At 39.8% G+C, this 21,887-nt stretch overlaps 1 protein-coding gene across 1 annotated transcript; it reads left to right on the forward strand.

The window, feature by feature from the left end:
- Positions 1 to 12,038: 12,038 nt before the first annotated feature.
- LOC149253444 (uncharacterized) lies at positions 12,039 to 12,530 on the forward strand. Its single transcript, XM_089454482.1, has one exon. The coding sequence runs from the start codon at positions 12,039 to 12,041 to the stop codon at positions 12,528 to 12,530; it is 492 nt and encodes a 163-aa protein (XP_089310608.1).
- The last annotated feature ends 9,357 nt before the right edge of the window (positions 12,531 to 21,887 follow it).

A 21,887-nucleotide genomic window follows, 5' to 3' on the forward strand; every position in this document is an offset into this window, starting at 1 on the left:
GAAATAATACAATACAATATAGATATATACATAAACACAAAGATGCAACTGAAAGAAATCTTCATTTCATTAATATCAAAGAATTGAAAGCTACTTACAAGAAAAATGAAAATAAACTAGCTTGGGTGATGGTAGCTTATCTCTGAGAAGAGATGTGGTCGATTCATACCTATGAACTATGCTACAATGAGGTTTAAGGGAATTTTTATTATTTAACATCAAATGGAAACCCTAAACAAAAAAAACCCTAACCCCAAGAGATGGAACACCAAGCGATTGTGTGCCCCATTAGGGTTAGTTGGGTAGCCAACTTCGAGGGGTCATAACTTGGTCATATGATATTCGTTTGGTGTGTATAATATCTCATTCAAAAGATATCTCTGAGTTAAAATAGGTTTTTTGTCATGCTCCTACAAACCTCAAAAAATTCCCTTTAGGGGATCAAAACAACTCCAGAAGTTCGGGACCCGAAAAACTGCTAAAAATAGTAAATGCTTATATAATCAAGGAAACTAATGAAACCAACTAGAGGTATAGGTGGAATAGGTGGGTGGCCACCAATATCCACCTAGATCAATCCTCATCCCTTAAGAATAAATGGTCCCCATTGTGTTCAGAGCCTTCATGAGGTGAGGAAATTTATGTTGAACTTGGTCCCTATTGAACCACTTGCCCTGGTGTAGGAGATGGCCTACCTTGAAAACTTGATATATCTATCTCCTCTCATGATGAGTGTTCAAGATCTGCATGTCCATAATCCTGTCATTTGTGGCATATTTGATGCAACTTGGGTTGATCTCTGTTGGTGTTAGGTGCTCAACTATGGCGGATGTGTTCAACAATGGGGGAAAGAATGGTCGTAAATGGTCCACATTGAATACTAAGTGCGGCCAAAGAATAGTGGAATGTTGAGCTTGATGGAATTATTGTTTGCATCATTGATAATTGTGTACAACCCATATCGGAGTAGGAGAAGCTTGCAGTGGAGCCTAGTGAGGCACACCTACTGCAAATTTAACCAAACTTTGTCGCTCACCTAGAAATTGTGCAGCACTTGATGGTGATAATGATGTGACTTTTACTTAGCATTGGCCCTATCCAATATGCCATGGACCTACTGGAGGATGTGCTAAATATTCTCCATGAATTTGTTAGCCCTGTCATCTTCAGACGCGACATGAGCCGAATCTTCCTGAGTAGCTGCAAATGGTATGCCCACATCAATGGGACCTAATGACTAGAATCCCAACCCCACTTGACAGGTGCTATGGCTAGTTGAGCTATGGAGAGATCTGTTGTAGTTTTCTTAGAAATATGGTAGTCTTTCATCCCATTTGCATTAATGCTTCAAGTTGTACATGCATAAAATGTGCACGATCATCTTATTGACAACCTTTGTTTGGCCATCAGTTTAGGGGTGGAAGGTCATGGACTTAGTGAGAAGGGTATCCAACATCGACCGGAGGCTTGACAAAAATGTACCTAAGAACCTGCTTTCTTGATCTGAGATAATGGGCTAAGGGTTACCAAAGTGTAACCACACTCATTCAAAGAAGAGCTTAACAGTGGCTTCTATTGTGATACTATTCTTGTATGCCACCAGAATCACCATCTTAATGAATCTGTAGATGATCATGAACACACTTTCATTGCCATGCTTAGTAGAAGGAAATATCGACATGTAATCCATGGAGATGGATTCCCAAGGCAACCCAGGAGTAGGCAAAGGATTATATAGACCTTTCTTCTTGATTTTCGATTTGGAAATGGCAAAGGGAGTGCAGGATATGATGTACTTCCCAACATCCTATCAAAGTTTTGGCCAATAAAAATACTTATACAGTACTGCCACTATTTTATCTACTTCGAAATGTCTAGTGACTCGACTATATTGTGCTTCCCAAATTATCTTAGCAGGCTCACTTTCAGGAATAGAGAGGTGTCCCAAGTGGCATAATAGTGTACCTTGGAGGTGGATATCTGGAACTTTCCTGCCTTCCAGGAGCATCTGGTATGAGTTTCTAAATTCTAGTTCCCTCTTGTAAATATGCAGCCATCTTGAAGTCTCTTGTCCACAAATGTGAAGCACAGTGGTCAGCACCATAACTAGTGGTTATATGAGATAGTATGCAACATTATTGGTGCTCCCCTTCTTTTACTTTTTGTTCAAATGGAACTTTTGTAGATAGGTAGACCATTTTTATGGTGATCATTCTGCAACTTCCATTGTGTCTATATGAATTTCAAGGGTCGGTGGTTTGTGTGGATGATCGTTTCCTTCCCCATAATTTAATGCTTCCATTGTCAGAAGGCTTGCACAAAGGAATACACATCTTTTTCATAAGTGGGATACTTTCAGACTATATCTAAAAGTGTCTCACTATGATATGCCACCAGATGCCCCTGCTAGGTAAGAACTGCAACAATAACATAGTTGGAGGAGTATGTATCAATTTCAAATGGTTGTTGTAGATATGGTAATGTTAGCACTAGTTCAGATCAAAGACGATGCTTCAACTTGACACATAGGTTCTCTTGGGATTCAGACCAAAATAAATTTTCTTTTGCTCCACCCTTGGTGACTTGACTCAAAGGCCAAGTGATATGAGAGAATCCAAACACGAACCTATGATAGAAATTTAAAATACCCAAAAGGTTGTGGAGATCTGTTAGAGTGGTTAGGGCTAGCCAATCCCGAATAACTTGTATCTTGGTTGGGTCCAATGCACACCTTGCCCATGAATGATGTACCCCACATATTGAACCTGGGTCATACCAAAAGTTCATTTCTCTAAATTGGCACACAATTTGTGATATCGCAGGGTTTGGAGGATGTATCAGATATGGTGTATGTACTCTTCCCAACTCTAGTTGAAAATCAGGATATCATCCAGGTACACTACCACGAACAAGTTGGTGAAAGGCCACAAGAAGTCCTCCATTAGCTGCATGAAGGTTGCAGGGAAACTCGTCAACCAAAAGGCATTACCAACCATTCTAAAAGGTCCTCCTTGGATTTGAAGGCATTCTTCAACACATCAGAAGGTTGGATTGGCACTTGGTGATGATAGAACTTCAAATAAATCTTACTGAAGTATTTGGCTCCCTTGAGCTGGTCCAGAAGGTCATCAATCCATGGGATTGGATACCTATTCTGGAAAATGATCTTATTCAACACTCGATAATAAATATAAAGTGTCCAGGTGTCATCTTTATTCTTTACCAACATGATCAGGCTCCCACGAGGTGATGAAATTGGTCTGATATTACCTTTCTACAACAACTCCTCAATCTACCTCTTAATTTCATTGTTCTCTAGAATAGAGCATGAGTAGATCGATTCATTGGGTAAGGACACGCCTGTGGTTAGATTGATGGATTTCTTGACCTCGCAGTGCAGGGGTATCCCTGTGGGTGAGATGAAGATGTCACTGTACTCCTCCACAACCTTGTCCATCTACAACTTCCATACGGAGGAGCCCTCTATGGAGGCCATTATGGTGGCCTTAATATTCTTCTTTCCCTGAGGGAAAATCATAAGGAAGAAAAATTTCCTAGTCTGGGAAATGGTCTTACTTCATTGCTTCACATTGATCAAAGAGATGGTGGTAGGCCTTTGCTACCTCCGATATCCTGTATAAATTATCACCCAAAGTGATAATAACAGTGGGAGGCCTAGACTCATACACAAAATGATGCTTCATTAGCTATGGCTCGCCTAATAATACATCAAAAACTTCAATAGGAGAAACATCACATAGTACCTCATCTGTGAAGGGCTTGATGCTATAGGGAAGGAAGCATTATTGGCCGACGCAAAGATCTCGCACTTGGTGAAGCCAAGCAATGGTGTATGGATGTGGGTGTGGTGTGGTTGGTAGCCCAAACAACTTCATGAAATATTCTGAAATGAGGTTATTTTGGCTTCGACTGTCAAAAATGAACTGTAACAAAGAACCCTTCACCCACATCTTTGAGTGGAAGAAGCCCTCCCCTTCCTCTGGATGTTCAGGCTCAATCTTCTGGATGTTGGTGGCGGAAAATGTGGCACTGGGCTCCGTATAAATAATCTAGTTTCCTTTTTCATTCCCCTTCTCAGGTTCTTACTCAGATTAATAACATGTGTCTGATTGAGAAGCCTTCAACTCATCCACCAATGACTAATTATCTCGACACTCGCTTGTGTTGTGAGTGGGGTTCTTATGGAACTCACATCATTTCCATGTGTCCTTTTTTGTCTTCGTGGCATTACTATTTTCTTGAGACTTCGGTGGATTTTCATGGGTCACCTCGCCTTGGATTTTCCTTTATTCTGCAGATTGGGGGCGCCTTTCCCTTGCTTCAAATTTGTAGATACAAAGTCTCGCTTCTTCTGTTTAAATTTTTGCTTGATCTTGACAGTGCATCAATAGGAGGCACCAAGCAAGGAGATGTCCAGGAACACCATCTCGTCTTGAATGTACTTGTGTAGAAAGTTCTGGTAATTGATTACCAAATTTCGCTTAGAATGCTTAATACCCAAATTCGTGTGAAGGGTATAAAAAATATTTGTGAACTCTATCACGTCTTGGTCCCTTCCCTCCTGCCGCATGGTCCACTTTATGTATTTATCTTCATATATCGTGAAAAGGTAATATTGTTCCTTGATGGCATCATGAAAATAATTCCAAGTGGGTGTGGCTGAAAACAGTAACAGTTTCCTCTCGTTTTTTTGTTCTCATTAGGTTTTCCACAAGTCCTTGACATGGGGTTGACTTTGAGGAGTGAAAAAGTAATCTTTTCTTTATTAGAAAAGTCATGACCTGAAAAATATCCTTTCAACATATTTAAACATCTATCTACTACGTTTGCATCTATCTGGCCTTCAAATATGTGAATTTCAAAGTTGACTTGTACCTTAAAGGAAGTGGCACCTCTAGAGTGGCTTCTAGATGAAGATGCATCGCTTGTGGGTATTTGCCGAAGGATTTGGGTAAAGCTATCCATCATCGCATTCCTCTATCGCTCGAGGGCTTCGTTGAGGAATATTTTGAAAGGATTCTCCTACTCCCTCATCTTTATTTTCTTCCACCATGGGAGGCCATCGGGATTTGCGAGGCTGCTCTTGCAAAGGATAAATTAGTTCAAGCCCATAATTCCTTATACCCTAATATCATTAGGGACATGTGAAGAAAAATAGAGACAGAGATGATCACTCTAAAACCATTGATCCAGAATTATGCACAAGTGCAATAGAATATAGATATCAACATAAACACAAATATGCAATAGAAATAAACCTTCATTTCATTAATATCAAAGAACTTAAAGATGCTTACAAGTAGAATGGAAATAATATAGCTTGGGCGATGGTAGCTTAACTCGGAGAAGAGATGTAGTGGCTACATGCCTATGAATTATGTTACAATTAGGCTCAACAGCCTTTGTATTATTGAACAATAAAGGGAAACCCTAATCAACGAAAACCCTAACCCCAAGAGATGGAACACCAAGAGTTTGTGGGCCTTGTTCGGGTTAGTTGGCCAACTAATTTGAGGGTCATAACTTGGTCATATGATATTCATTTGGTGCATACGAGACCTCGTTGGAAATATCTCTATGAGTACTACCATATTTGTGGTTGGCAAGGTTGCAAACCTCAAAAAAATGTTGTTTAGAGGATCAAAATAGCTCTGAAAGTTCAAGACCCAAAAACTGTCAAAAATAGTAAATGCTTCTGTAATAAAGGGAACTGATGAAACTGACTGGAGGTCTAGGTGGAATAGGTGGGTGGCCACCAAGGTACACTTGGATCAATCCTTCAAAATTAAGAAGAAATGGTCACCATTGCATGCAAAGCTTCCATGAGGTGAGGAAATTTCTGTTGAACCTAGTCCCTGGTGAACCACTTTCCCTGGTGAAGGAGTTGGCCTAATTTGACAACTCAATATAGCTGGATCCTTTACTGGTGAGTATTCTTGATTTTTATGTCTATGCTCATATTAGTTGTGGCCTATTCGATGCAGCATGGGTTCAGCTTTGTTGGTGTCAACAGCTCAGAAATGTCAGATGTGTCCAACAATGGGGGAAAGTATGGTTGCAACTGGTCCTCATTGAATACTGGGTGCAGGCAAAGGAACGATGGAATGATGAGCTCGAAGGAATTGTCCCCTATAACCTTGGTGATGTTGTACAACCCATATCAAAGTGGGATAATCTTACAGTGAGCCCCAGTAAGGTACTCCTTCTACAAATGTAACCAAACTTTATCGCCCACCTAGAACTTGTGTGGCACCCGATGCTAATCATGATGGTGCTTGTACTTAGCATTGTCCTTGCCCAATAGGTCATAGAACTGTCGGCGGATGTGATGAATGCACTCAATGAAACTATTAGCCCTCTCATCTTCGAACTATACATGAGCCGAATATTCCTGAGTAGATGCAAATGGTATGGCCACATCAATGGGACATAGTGTCTAGAACCCCAACCACACCTGAAAGGGGTTGTCGCCCATTGAGCTATGGAGATATCTATTGTAGTTGTGCTAGAAATAGGGGATGATTTCTTCCCATGTGCATGGATGCTTCGAGTTGTACATGCGCAAAATCTACATGTTATTAGATGTCTTAACAAAATGTGATAGTTGAACCTTGACTAGTTTTGATAGAGCACCAACAAGGTTGTGAAAAGAGCCTTTGGATCTATAGGTGTGAGAGACAAGTTCCCTATAAGGATAATGGACAATGCAACAAAAAAATTACTAGAAACCCTAAAACATGTGTTCAAAATTTATCAAAGTGGTAACACGAAACATATTTCTATATTAAATGAATTCATTTTTTTATACTTTCTTCATATGTGTACAAACAATACAAAAAAAATTCATGACCTATAGTCATAGCAACATGTCACCTCTAAGTGGTTGCAACAAGGGATCGAAAAAACACTCTGCAACTTGAGAAAAACTTGAAGTTGGTGTCAGTTTTGGTTTTAGGGTTTCATGGTGGGTCACGCAGGAGGGAGCGCTGCTCCCTCCTACAGTCAAGCCGTCATGGAGGGAGGCAGGGAGGCAGGAGGGAAACAGTTCAAAATACCGATGGGAAAGACTGCAGAAACAAGAGGAAAGGAAACAGAGGGATGCAATGAGATCTCAACTTAGGAAGAAGAGCAACAAGACTCAAGTCTAGAAAGGGAGAAAGGAAACAGTAGCAAGAAAAGGCCTCAAATGAAAACTACGGGAGCATGCAAGCCCAAATCGAGCATCATCCCCAGGGTCATATTAAGTGATCCAGTGATTCAAGCACATAGGGACCATATGAGAGAACATGCGATCATCTGCAAGTTTATGGGAATATGGCCAATGGAGAGAGCCTTACACATCTGGATCAGGAGCCACTAGAAGCCCAAAGGAGAGATACATTTGCATCTGGGTTCAAAGGGCTTCTTCATGGTAGTGTTTGTGAGCCTAGAGGACAAGGATAGAGTGTTTGAAGGGGGACCATACTTCTATGCTGCAGCAGGACTTTACATGCAGCCATGGACGATGAACTTTGTCCCGGAATGAGAAACATTCACATCTGTACCAGTTTGGATCACATTGTACTCACTACCTCTGGACTACTGGCAACCAGAGTCACTGAAAACCATAGGCAACAAGCTGGGGCATTTTGTAAAAATATCAGAAGCAACTCTCAAAGGTAAATATACCTCCTTCGCTAGAATATGTGTGGAAATGGATCTATCTAGAGCCCTCCCGGATGCAATAATCTTAGAGGTATATGATGAGGAATGGATGCAAATGGTAGACTATGAGCACATACCTTTTAGATGCTGGAAATGTCATGAACATGGTCGTCTATTCAGAGATTTCCCTACAAACTATATGGAAAATAGTGGAAAGACCCCTATGGACAAAGATCATGAGAGTTTTACGAAGGTTGGAGGCAAAGGGAAAGGGGGAAAAGGATCACATAAGAAGACAAGCAAAGACAAATATAAAAGACACAATAGCTTCAAAATCCTCGAGGAAGTGGAGAAGAACGTGGAAACAGACCCAGTCAAGGATAACATCCCTAAGGAGCAGGATATGGAAGCTGAAATGGAGGATATCCCAGTAAACGATCAGCAAATAGAGGAACTACAAAGTTGCATGGAGATCAGCAAGGACCAGGAAATGACCCCAAGTGAGGCAGGTACGGAGGATCATGAACTGCAGGAGATACTAGACAGAGAAAATCTAGATCTAGAGCAATTTCTAGAACAGGGGAAGAATAAAGGTGTGGACTCACTGCCTAAAGAAGATTATGATCGAGTCCAACAACTCTATCTATGGAGGGCACAATCTAAGGGAACTGGAGTCAAAATAAACCACGAAAGCCAAGAACAGAGTGGGGTCAAAGTGATGGAGAACCCGCAGACATCATCTCCAAAAGACTCAGGAAGGAAAAGAGGAAGGAAAAGACAGAATGAGCTGCTAACGGAATGTGGGAAACTGATGATTAACTCAAGTAAGATGAAAGATCTTACCAGCTACTCTTTTACTAACCTTTCTTAATGAAGCTCACAACCTAGAATATTAGAGGGTTAGGGAGTAGAAGAAAACAGAGAAATCTCAGCAATAGATTAAAAGAGGAAAAACCAGACATGGTCTTTATTCAAGAAACAAAATGCTCAATGGAAAAAATAAGAGAAATCCATAATAAATGGTTAATTAAGTATGATTATTTAGAGGTGAAATCCATTAACTCTGCAGGAGGGATTCTCACGCTATGGGATCCACGGAAGCTGGGAATACTGGATGCTGAAGCATCCAGGAACTATCTTTCTCTGGTGTGCCAGCCTATAGGGGACAAGGAGACCTACATGATAACTAATGTGTATGGCCCTCAACAGCATGCAGAGAAACTTAAACTTCTTAACTCCTTGGAAGGTCTCAGAGCACGTCATCCCAACATACCCTGGATACTAGCAGGTGATTTCAACATGATAAGATCTCTCTCAGAAAAAAAAGGAGGTACCAGACAGCTGGGCAGAGACTCTGAAGCCTTCCAAGATTTCCTCATGAACATGGGACTAGTGGACACCGAAATTACACATGCGACATTCACTTGGAATAACAAAAGAGGTGGAGTTTCCCAAGTGGCGACAAAACTGGATAGACTTATTGTCTCTAAGGATCTTATCCTCACAAGAGCAGCCATATCAGTGTCCATTCTGCCCTTTGGTGGCTCGGATCATTGGCTTGTACAGCTAGAAGCTTCCTTTATGGGCACACCGAGGAACAGGCCTTTTAGATTCGAAAATGCTTGGCTCTCTAACCCCAACTTCACCAGAAACATTGCCAAATGGTGGAAGGATGATTTGAACATCCAGGGTACTACGATGTACATGCTCCAGCAGAGACTAAAATACATTAAACCAAACTCAAGGATTAGAACAAAAAATAATTTGGTGATATCATCAAGACCAGAATGAGTACTGAATAGAAACTCAAGGAGGTCAATATGATCAATATCACAGAGGGCTTCAATGAGGAAAGACATAAATTGATTGATTCTCTGTAGGAAGAATGGGAGAAATGTTGTCTACAAGAGGAAACTTTTTGGAGACAGAAATCTCGGATCTAATGGATCAAAGAGGGAGAAAGGAACACTAAGTTCTTTCACAAATCTACTATGGCTCACAGGGCACATAACAGAATCAACAAGCTAAAGGACTCTCAAGGTTCTGAACTTGTAACTCACAAGGACATGGAGTCGACCCTAGTACAACACTTCTCGGACATTGCAAAGGAGCCAATGGAAGACAGATCCAGGTTCATTACGAAGATCACTCAGTACATTCCCAGGTTGGTCACCAATGAGGACAACCACAATCTCAACAGGCCAGTCTCGGAAGAAGAGGTTAGTGAGGTGATCAAGGAAATGCAAAATGGAAAAGCACCAGGACCAGATGGCTTCAATGTCAATTTCTTCAAAGCCTGCTGGGATACAGTCAAACAGGACATACTTGAGGTAGTTGAAGACTCAAGGCAACACAAAAAGGTTCTAAAAGCACTAAACACAACCTTTATAGCTCTAATCCCCAAAAAGGAAAACATTGTCACACCAGATGGGTTTAGACCCATAGCCTTATGTAATGTGGTTTACAAAATCATCTCCAAAGTGATAGCCAACAGACTCAAGCCACTGCTACCTTTGCTCATATCTGAGGAGAAAACAGGCTATGTGGAGGGAAGGCAGATTCTTAACAACATTATCCAAGCCCATGAGGTGGTACACTCTCTCAAACACAGCAAGCAAGCAGGTATGATCATCCAATTAGACCTTGCGAAGGCCTATGACAAACTCAGCTGGTCTTACATCAGAGCCATTCTTAAAGCCTATGGCTTTAACCAAGACTGGATAAGATGGGTTATGGCTTTAGTCACCTCGACCAATTTCTCCATTCTGCTTAATGGAGCTCCCTCCAATACTTTTACACCTTCCAGGGGACTCAAACAAGGTGATCTGCTCTCTCCCTTCCTCTTTGTACTCATGATGGAAGGGCTTGGTAGAGCAATCAAAATGGCAAATGTTGAAGGTAGAATTCAGGGAATCAAGCTCACCCCAGATGGAGAGGCCAACACTCATCAACAATTTGTGGATGACATGATGCTGCAGGGTGTACCCACAGTTAGGGAGGAAAAAGCAATCAAAGATATCTTAAACGACTTCACTATGGCAGCAGGCATAGAGGTAAGCCAAAGCAAGTCCAAGGTTTTTTTCTTTAACACTAATATTGCAATACAGAGAAATATCACTAGGATTCTGGGTTTTCAAAGGGAACAGTTACCTTCCAAATATCTAGGCATTCCTCTTACTGACAAACCCCTGTGTAAGCATATATGGGAACCAATTTTAAACAAGCTTCAGGACAAAATCAGCAATTGGACATACAGAGCTTTAAACTTTGCAGGGCGTCTGGTGCTCACCAAGGCGGTTTTGCAGGCCATTCCCATTTTTATGTTTGCAGCTATACTAGCTCCTCAGGGCATAAAGCAGCAAATAAGAAACATTCAAAGGAATTTTCTATGGGGCAGAGGGGAAAAGAAAAATAAATGGGCTTTAGTTGCCTGGGACAAGCTCTACAAACCCAAAAGCCATGGTGGTTTGGGTCTGGAAGATCTGGAGACTCTGAGTCAGGCTTTGGGAGCCAAGCTGTGGTGGCGATGGATCGATGAATTGAGAGCACCATGGGCCAAGCTTTAGACTCAAAAGTACGCCAAGAACTTGCAGGAACAGGATCACATTAGAATGACAGGACAAATCAGGGGCTCATACATCTGGAACCTTGCATGGGAGAACAAAAGCATTGTCCAGAAGCATTGTTTTTGGGAAATTAGAGCTGGGGACCAGGCTCGCTTCTGGGAGGACAGCTGGCAACAGGAACCCATCCTGAACAAGAATGAACTGGCAGACCTCAAAAGGGACACAGACAGCAAAGGTCTCTTATTAGAAAAAGACTTCTGGGATCAAGGGAGGAACAAGGATAAATGGAGGAAATGGAAGAATCTAAGTTACAACGAAGAAGACCCTTTGAAGGGCATGGCAGAGGCTCTTGCTAAGGACATAGAGCAAAGAAGGATTCTGGTCTCTTCTACTCCTGACCAATTACAATGGGGCAAAAACAATGAAGGTAACTACAATCTCAAGGAGGCTAAACAGGCAATCACTGCATTTAACTTGGTAAAAGCTAAGAAAGTCTGGCAGGAGCTATGGCAGACCTCTCAATGGATGAAAATAAAATTATTTATCTGGCTTGTTCATCAAAAGAAAATCCTAACTTGGGAAAACCTTATGAAGAAAGGTTTCATTGGCCCCTCTAAATGTCAGCTTTGCGGCTTGCAGGAGGAAATGATTGAACACTTGCTTAATCTGTGCTCCTTTTCTGCCAAAATTTGGGATTAGGTGGCCTCAAGCTTCAGACAGACCAACAGGGACAGGCTCAACATATCCAATACATTATCAAAATGGAGGAAAAACTTCTCAAAAAATGAAATCATCAACAAAGCCTAGATGCTAATTCCAAGCTTTGTCATCTGGAATATTTGGAAAGAAAGAAACAGAAGAATTTTCAAAAACAAAGCCAGAGAACCCCAGCTTATCATCAATCAGATTTTGAAACAGCTCAAGGAAACAGTCAGAAGCATTCTGAGAACAAAACTGACGAATCCTCCTCTGCCTCAGGAGATACAAATTCTTATTAATCTGGATCTTCAAGCCATCAACCCTCAAGGTGTGAAGAAGGATCTGAGAACCTTAAACATAGGGGAGAGGGGTTGGCAGCCCCCTCCTCAGGGCTTTTTCAAAGTCAATATTGATGGAGCCTCCAAGGGCAATCCCGGGGAAGCTGGCTTTGGTGGAGCCATCAGGGATCTTGAGGGACATATAAAATACATCTTCCATGGACACCTGGAAAAGGGCACCAACAACATGGCAGAACTTCTAGCATTAGATCAATGTATGGAGATCCTAGCAGAGGAAAATTTACAGAATGTCATTATCTGATCCGGATTTAAACAGGAACGCAACAAATTACAGAGATAACCATATACACAAAGATGCAGCGGAAATAATACTTCATTTCATTAATGGAAAATACTGAAATATGCTTACAACCAGAAATGGAAATAAACCAGCTAGGGCGATGGTAGCTTATCTCTGAGAAGAGATGTGGTGGCTACATGCCTCTGAACTATTTCGAACTGTGTTACAATGAGGCTCGAAGGCCTATTTATTGTTGAGAAACAATGGAAAACCCTTCACATCCCGAAACCTAGCCCTAGAAGATGAAACGCCAAATTGTGGGCCCCGTTTGGGTAAATTGGTACATCAATTTCCCGGGGTCGTAACTTTGGCATACGATCTCCGTTTGACGCGTACGATAGCTCGTTAGAAAGATCTATCCGAGTACTACCACTTTGGGAGGAAACATCAGTCCGTTGACCCATGTTGCCCCAGATTCCCAAAAAAACGTCATTTAGGGCCTCAAAACGGCTCCGGAAGTTCAAGACTCGAAAAACTGCTAAAAATAGTAAGTTGTGCTACAATTTAGGAAACTGAAAAAGCTGAAAGAGACAATTGTGGGGGTCCAAATAGGATAGGTGGGTGGCCACCAACATCCACCTGGATCATTCCTCCCCCCTTAGGAAGCAATGGTCCCCATTGCGTTGAGTTCATCCCTGAGATGAGGAAGCTTCTGCTGATTCGGGTCTTTGGTGAGCTGTTCTGCAATCTCTGATGTGTCCAGAAATGGTGGGAAGCATGATCGACGACGGTCCCCATTGAACACTCGATGCAAGCCAAGGAATGGAGGAATGCTGTGCTTCAAAGCATTGTTGCCCGTAGCCTTGGTATTGGTGTAAGGACCATGTCGGAGTCGCCTGAGTTTCTGATGGGTTCTGGTAAGGCGTTCTCTCTGCAGATGTAACCAAACTTTGTCGCCCACCTGAAACTTGTGTGGTACCCCTGTGGGTGAGGAGAAGTTGTTCCTGTGTCTTGTCATGACTGTATCCCTTTGCTGCTGCTGCTGCTGCATGGAGGAACCCTTCGCGGGGGTCATGGATGTGATGGCAATCTTCCCCTTACTTTGGGAGCGAGCCAGACAGATGAATTTCCTGGTCTGTGAGATGAGCTTGCTGCCTTTCTTAGCAGTGATCAAAGAGGTGGCAGTAGGTGGGGCTACCTCCGGTATCCTGTATAATGAATCACCCAAAGAAATAATGACAGCGCGAGGTCTTGACTCATACACAGCATGTCGCCTCCACAAGTATGGCTGGCCTAATAGTACATCACAAACATCCAGAGGTGTAACATCACACAATACCTCGTCTGTGAAGGGCTTGATGCTGTAGGGAAGGCGGCACTGCTGGCGAACTTTCAGATCTCATCCTTCATGAAGCCACCCGATACTGTACGGCTGCGGGTGCGGTGTAGTCGGTAGGCCCAACCGCTTCACAACCTCTGCTGAAATGAGGTTCTTTTGGCTACCACTGTCGACAATGAATTGTAGCGGCGAACCCTTCACCCACATCTGTGAGTGGAAAAGACGCTCCCCTTCCTCTGGATTTTCGGGCTCATCTTTCTGGATCTTGGCAGTGGCAACAATGGCGCTGGGATCTGCATCAATGATCTGCTTCCCTCTGCCATTCCCCTTGTCAGGTTCTGGCTCAGGGTCGGAACATGCATCTGATTCGGAAGCCTTCAACTCAGCCACCAGCGACTGCTTGGTTTGACACTCACTTGTGTTATGAGTGGGACTCTTGTGGAACTCACACCACTTCCCTGTGTCCTTCTTCGGCTTCATGGTGTTGTTCTTTTCTTGTGGCTTCGACGGGTTGTCTTGGGTCACTCCGCCTTGGCTTTGTCCTTTGGGCTTCGGATTTGCAGATCCAAAGTCTCGCTTCTTCTGTTTGAACTTTTGCTCGATTTTGACAGCGTATCGGTATGTTGTGCCGAGTGAGGAGATGTTCAAGAACACCATCTCTTCCTGTATGTATCTGTGTAGGTAGCCGCGGTATTTGAGTACCAGATGCAGCTCAGAATCTTTGATACCCAACTGTGTGCGAAGGGTATGAAAAATGTTTGTGAACTCTGGCACATCTTGGTCTCGTCCCTGCCGCAGTGTGGTCCATTTGATGTATTTGTCCTCATAGCTTCCGACAGGGTAATACTGCTCCTTGATGGCATCCCGGAAGTCATTCCAAGTGGGTGCGGCTGAAAATAGTGAGCCTGTACTTTCATCCTTCTGCTCGCAGTAGGTTTCCCACCAGTCCTTGACGTGGGGGGCTACTTTGAGAAGAGCGAAAACAATCTTTTCTCGACTTGAAAATTCATGAACAGAAAAATACCCATCTAGCAGATTTAACCATTTATCTACGGCATCTGCGTCTATTTGACCCTCAAAGATGGGGATTTCAAAATTAACTTGTACCTTAAACGGCGTGGTGTTTCCAGAGTCGCTGTTGGAAGCCGATGCGTCGCCTCTGGGTAGCCGCTGAAGGATCTGCGCAAAGCTATCCATCATCGCGTTCCTTTGCCGCTCGAGCACTTCTTCGAGCAAGATTTTGATAGGATCTCCTGCTCCCTCGTCTTTCTTCTCATCCGCCATGGGAGGCTGTCGGGATTTGCGAGGCTGGTCTTGCAAAGGTTCGACCAGTTCAAGCCCTAACTCCTTATATCCCGACCTCGTTGGGGACATGCAAAGAAAAACAGAGAAAAAACAGACCGCTCTGATACCATTGATCCGGATTTAAACAGGAACGCAAAAAATTACAGAGATAACCATATACACAAAGATGCAGCGGAAATAATACTTCATTTCATTAATGGAAAATACTGAAATATGCTTACAACCAGAAATGGAAATAAACCAGCTAGGGCGATGGTAGCTTATCTCTGAGAAGAGATGTGGTGGCTACATGCCTCTGAACTGTTTCGAACTGTGTTACAATGAGGCTCGAAGGCCTATTTATTGTTGAGAAACAATGGAAAACCCTTCACATCCCGAAACCTAGCCCTAGAAGATGAAACTCCAAATTGTGGGCCCCGTTTGGGTAAATTGGTACATCAATTTCCCGGGGTCGTAACTTTGGCATACAATCTCCGTTTGACGCGTACGATAGCTCGTTAGAAAGATCTATCCGAGTACTACCACTTTGGGAGGAAACATTGGTCCATGGACGCATGTTGCCCCAGATTCCCAAAAAAACGTCGTTTAGGGCCTCAAAACAGCTCCGGAAGTTCAGGACCCGAAAAACTGCTAAAAATAGTAAGCTGTGCTACAATTTAGGAAACTGAAAAAGCTGAAAGAGACAATTGTGGGGGTCCAAATAGGATAGGTGGGTGGCCACCAACATCCACCTGGATCATTATCGAAGCTGACTCGGAATTGGTCGTCAAAGCTGCCAAGAAGATTCAAAATGGAACCTCGCCAGACAAAGTGTCAAAGCACTGGAGGCTGCTGCAGGTGTTCCACCGTATCCAATCACACTTACAAATCCTTAAAACATTAAGATTTGTGCACGTTAGAAGAAAGGCAAACATGCTTGCAGACAGGCTGGCCAATGAAGGGGTGGTCAACAAGGACAGGGATTCTCGGCATCCTTGGGAGTTTCTTCCTGTCGGGCAGCTACGGGAGGACTATTCCACTCTAGCAAATGCAGACTGGGATTCATGGTTGAGCAGTGTTGATACTGGAAACAGAGATGGGCAGGACAGTGCCCATTTTTTCGTCAGTCTCTGTTCTTAAACTCTCGTCTCTTTTCCCTGGGCATTAGAATGACAGAGGAAGGTTTCAAGGTGAGCGATAACACAGATTGGATGGCTGAGACTCTCTTGGCTTAGCAGCTTTTGTTGGCAACTCCCGAGGGCTAGCTCGGAAAAGAAGGAGGCGGACAGATTGGCAGGCTCAGATGGACGGTCTCCACCCAGCAATACCACGGATGCAATACCACAAGTGGTATATCGTGCGAGCTTTGGTTGGTTTCTAGCTTAGTGGAAGAACCACGCGTTTTCATTCAAGAGATGACGCGTGGCGTAGAGATAAGAGAGAAAACCACTCTTATCGCGCGGTTAACCTCCGTGCATCTTGGTCGCGCAATATCTCTGTGGGGCATTGGATAGGGGCGTTTCTTTCAACGGTTGAGATCAATCGTGCTATTCACTTAAAGGTTCAGGACCCGACTTATTCAGGTGGACCCCATCTTGATAAGATTATGGGCAGGTCCACCAGGAGCCACATGGCCCTTGGTGGGACCATCTGGGGGCCCGGCACCCCTCAAGACCATGTTCACAGATCATATATGCCTAATGGGTTTCTGAGTGGCACCAAGGTGGGTTCCACAAAACCCAAAAACCACAAGTGGTTTATCGTGCAGGACACGGGCGGTATTAGGTTTTGGAGCAATTGCACGTGATTCCATACAGAAGGCAACACGTGGCAAGGAGAGGTGGGGGAAAACCGCTCTCATCACATGGTTAACCCCCTTGCTTCTTGTTCGCGTGATATCCAGGATGGTCGTCAGATCGAGACTCTGATTTCAACGGCTCGGATTGATTGGTCTTATTGCTTATTGGCAAATAGGTCGGGGCTTGTACTAATCGACGCTATGTTATTTTTGCCGGTTATCTAAGGGCTTCGTCCCCGTTTTGTTTAGGATCTACTTTTGTTGCAGGAGGGTCAGTTTATGGTCTTGACTTGTCTGGTAGTTGTTAGCCATTTTTGTTGGCTGTGTCGCCCCTACTGTCTGGGGCTCTATGTAAATTATGTAATTTATTCAGATCAATAGAAGGTTCGTCTCTTACTTATCAAAAAAAGATATGTGTACAAACAATATGGAGAGGTATACAATCTTTCTTTTTATAATACAATGAAGTGTAACTATTTTTTAAGGAAGAATACAATATCGTGATTGAGCATGATGTCATATTTTATGATACTAACGATAATAATCAAGATTATTATTCCAATAATCTTCTTAGGAATATTCATAATTTATAGCTATTAATATATTTTTAAATACCTTTTATTTATATCAATAGATCAAATATTTTAAATTGTACTTTAGATCCATGTTAATTCATGAGCTAGATATGGGACCTGTTAAATCTCTTGCAAAGTTGGGAAGATCACGAGTTATTATATCTTGATCCCCTTGGAATTAGGCTCCCTAGTCAAAGGAAAATATTTATCATGTATACAATCGATACACCATGAATTATTATTCATAATATTTATTTTGCTGATATATCATCAAGTAAAATTGATCACTTTAAATACACGATGACATCTCTATTATACTTTATTATAAATCTAAAACCTTTTGGTGCAATTAATAAATACTCAATATTACAAACTTTAAGTAATATTGTTTAGATTTTTTATTTTGAATATATACTTATATACGATTCTAATATTTAATATTAATTATTTTTAATATATAAATTATATTTACAAATTTCAGAAGGTGATTTACACATATGTGTCCCTTTTAATAAAAGTTGATAGATTGATCTTTCCTTTAGTCCAAATCTTTACCTTATGGTTATAAATGAAAGGTGCCATATTTTCGTGTCTCCCCTAAATAAATGGATGAAATTTTAAATATTAATTGGCTTTCACTCTACTTAACCATGATATTCTTAGCTTATAAATAAGGTTTGTCACATTATTGTTTCTTATCAATACCACATTCGACCAAAACTATAACCAATTTCATATGACTTTTTCTTTTAATTAATAAATTTAATTATAACGGTTGAAAGGGAATAACTATTTTTGAAATAAATTATAACTTTTGATTTTTTACTATTATTAAAAATATTCTAGAATATTCTTGTGGAGGTTAAATCTCTACTATCCATCTAATATTTTTTTATAATTAAAATATAATTTTGAAAATTATGTTATAAAAGAGACACATCTATTAATGTAATCATTTATTTATTATGTCAGATGTATCATATAATAGATGGAAAGCAATAGTGTAGCCTTATAAATTAAATGGCTTGTAAATGTCTATAAGCATCAATCCATAATACACATCAAAACACTTTTTACATGATATATATCATGTTGCTAAAATAAATAAATAAATCATAAAAACTAATTAAATACTAAATTTATTTTTAATTAATAATAATGATAAATAAATTTATAAATTTATAATATTAGATAAATAAATAGATAAATATGATGCATAAAAAAACTGCATATTATCAATAAAAAAATGAAACTAGTTATCAAACTTCGATTTCAATAAATTACTATTAATAATTTAAAATCGTTAAAGACTACGTCAAATTTATATATAGATTAAGCATATATACATATAAAAAAGTATGGAACAAGATGCTTAACCATGAAAATTTACCCTCACTTTATCATGAATATTCATAATTTATAAATATGTTTTGTTACAATACCATGGACCAATGCTATGGTTATCAATATTACATGCCCAAAAAAATGATAACTCACTTTATAGACACTTGTTCATGTGACATTTTTTTAATCAATTAATTTAATTAAAGAGACAAAAAAAACACAATTTTTAAGGTAATTCTCAACCTTTGATTTATGTATACTACTACTCAAATTCTGTAATATTCCATGGTTGTTAAATCCATACCACCCACCTAATAGCTATTGATAATTAAACTAAAATTCTAAAAGCCTTGTTTTAAAATAGACATATTTGTCACCTTGAATTCTTAATTTAAACCACATTAATATGTGTTAATTTATCCGTGTTATGTGATAGTGCTATTCCTACTAAGTGGTAGCTTCCATGTGTTAATTACACTCATGAACGTGATGAGGTTCCAAGATGTATATTACTTTAAAACACAAGCGTGGTGGAGGATTTGGTAAAAAAATTCTTTATAGCAAACGCAATGGTCATCTTAAAAGTAGCAGTAAATTCCTACATTGCCATTTTCCTAGGAATATCACTATAATACAGTGATATATATGGTGTTATGATATGGTTATATACATGATATTGTGTTGGCAAAGTTTTAATTATCGCAATTATATAAATTACAGGATTGGTTATATACATGATATTGTGTTGGCAAGGTTTTAATTAGCCTAACTATATAAATTACATGATTGATGAACATTATGAATATTGATAAGATTAGTGTAGTTACATAAATTAAAAAGTTGGTAAATATTGATATCTACTTATTTTCTAAAGTATTAGAATAATTATTTTATAATACATCTCACATTCTTAAAATTAAAAAATAATCATAAATTTAATCAATATCATGTGCTATTAGCATGGATTATTAATACTGTATTCCCAAAAAAACCCTAATTTGTTTCATTTGACATTTTTTTTAATTAATATATATAAGTAAAAGAACCTAGCTATTTTCTAACGAAATCTCATCCTTTGATTTGTGTATACTTCTAAGAATATTCTAGAATGTTTTGTGAAAAATAGATCGATATCATCTACATAATATCTACGTCCATGCAAGCAAAGTAGATAATTGTAGCAACAAAGTTGCCAAGAAGGTAGATAATTGTGGCAACAAAATTGCCAAAAATTCAAATCTTAAAGTTGGAAATTGAGTATATGACTAAAATACGTTTTAATAATATAAGTAATCACAAAACCTCATTTATAAATACAAGTAGCTTAAAAAATTTAATCTTATCTTTTTATTGAATAGCCAAAATAAATCATATTATGTTTTTATTAAATCTTAAAAATAAACCTAATATTTATAATAAAAAGTTCTAAAATTTCTTAACTTTTTTTAACATAAACATCATTATTAAATTTTTTACAATCAATCAATCAATCAATCAAAAAAATATATATATATATATATATATATATATATATATATATATATATATATATATATATATATATTCTTATTCTAATAACAACTAATAATAAATAACACTATAAATAAACTATATTATTTTTTTTATTGAATCTTAAAGATAAACATAATATTTATAATAAAAAAATTCTAAACTTTCTTGACATTTTTTTAACATAAATATCATTATTAAATTTCTTACAACAAATAAATATATATACGATTAAACATAAAATATATATATATATATATATATATATATATAACATAAAATATATTGGTATATTCTTATTTAGTAACAACTAATAATAATAACACTATAAATAATTATATATGATTTAACATATTTTTATATATATATATATATATATATATATTGGTATATTCTTATTCTAGTAACGACTAATAATAATAACACTATAAATAATTATTATTGCTTATTGCGGCGAGAGGCAATTTACAGCCCATTATATGAGGGAGATGTTGTCACCTAAGGTAAGGTTACATTGGTTGCTGCAGTGATAGGGAGTGAAGGACTAGCGGGAAAATAAGCGCGCGAACAGGGTTCGAGTTTCAGTGGGCGTTTTCTTCCATGGAGGGATGTGGAGGAGGGGGACCTTCTCCCTCCTACAAGGAGATCGTAGCCAACAAGGGCAAGAAGCCCTCAGAAAAAGTCAAAAAGTTCACAGAAGGGGGAAAGAATAACACAGAAGAGGAGGAAGAAGTAGCTAAAATAAAAGAGAATAATAGCACTAAAGATAAGGAGGAAAATGACAAAAGGCAGGAAACAAAAGAGAAAAAGCAAAAGGGACCTTGTAAACCCAAGGTTGAAGTAACACCCAAAATTGTTTTAAATGATCCTGCTCTACAGGTGCACAGGGAGCACATGCAAACCTACGCAATCATCTGCAAATTCATGGGACTATGGCCCACAGAAAAATCTCTACAAACATGGATCAAATACCACTGGAAACCTAAAGGTAGAATTGATCTACACCTGGGGTCAAAGGGTTTCTTTACCGTGGTGTTCACAAGTACTGAGGATAAAGACAGAGTGTTTGAAGGAGGGCCCTACTTCTATGCAGCAATCGGCTTCTATATGAGGCCTTGGAAGATGAACTTTGTCCCGGAATGAGAAACATTCATTTCAGTCCCAGTCTGGGTAAGACTCTATTCTCTACCTCTTGATTACTGGCAACCTGAATCGTTAGCTGCCATAGGCAACAAAATAGGTAGGTTTGTCAAAGCTTCAGAAGCTACTAGAAGGGGAAGATACACTTCCTTTGCTAGGATATGTGTTGAGATGGATCTATCAGGAGCTCTTCCGGATGAGGTGATATTGGAAGTTTTTGATGAAGAATGGGTTCAAACGGTGGACTATGAGCATATTCCGTTTAGATGTCATAGATGCCATGAACATGGGCATCTTCTCAGAGACTGCCCTCTAGGAAAAACAGAGAATAATAGCAAATCTAATACAATGAAAGATCCGGACAGCTTTCACAAGGTAGTCCATAAAGG

The sequence above is a fragment of the Pinus tabuliformis genome, chromosome 7, assembly GCF_031772625.1.
Source record: "Pinus tabuliformis cultivar Carrire ecotype Pingquan chromosome 7, CPIR1, whole genome shotgun sequence".
NCBI lineage: Eukaryota > Viridiplantae > Streptophyta > Pinopsida > Pinales > Pinaceae > Pinus > Pinus tabuliformis.

Bases quoted from the DNA above. Each gene is read 5' to 3' on its own strand.
- LOC149253444 (XM_089454482.1), top strand. From the start codon at position 12,039: ATGCTAATTCCAAGCTTTGTCATCTGGAATATTTGGAAAGAAAGAAAC.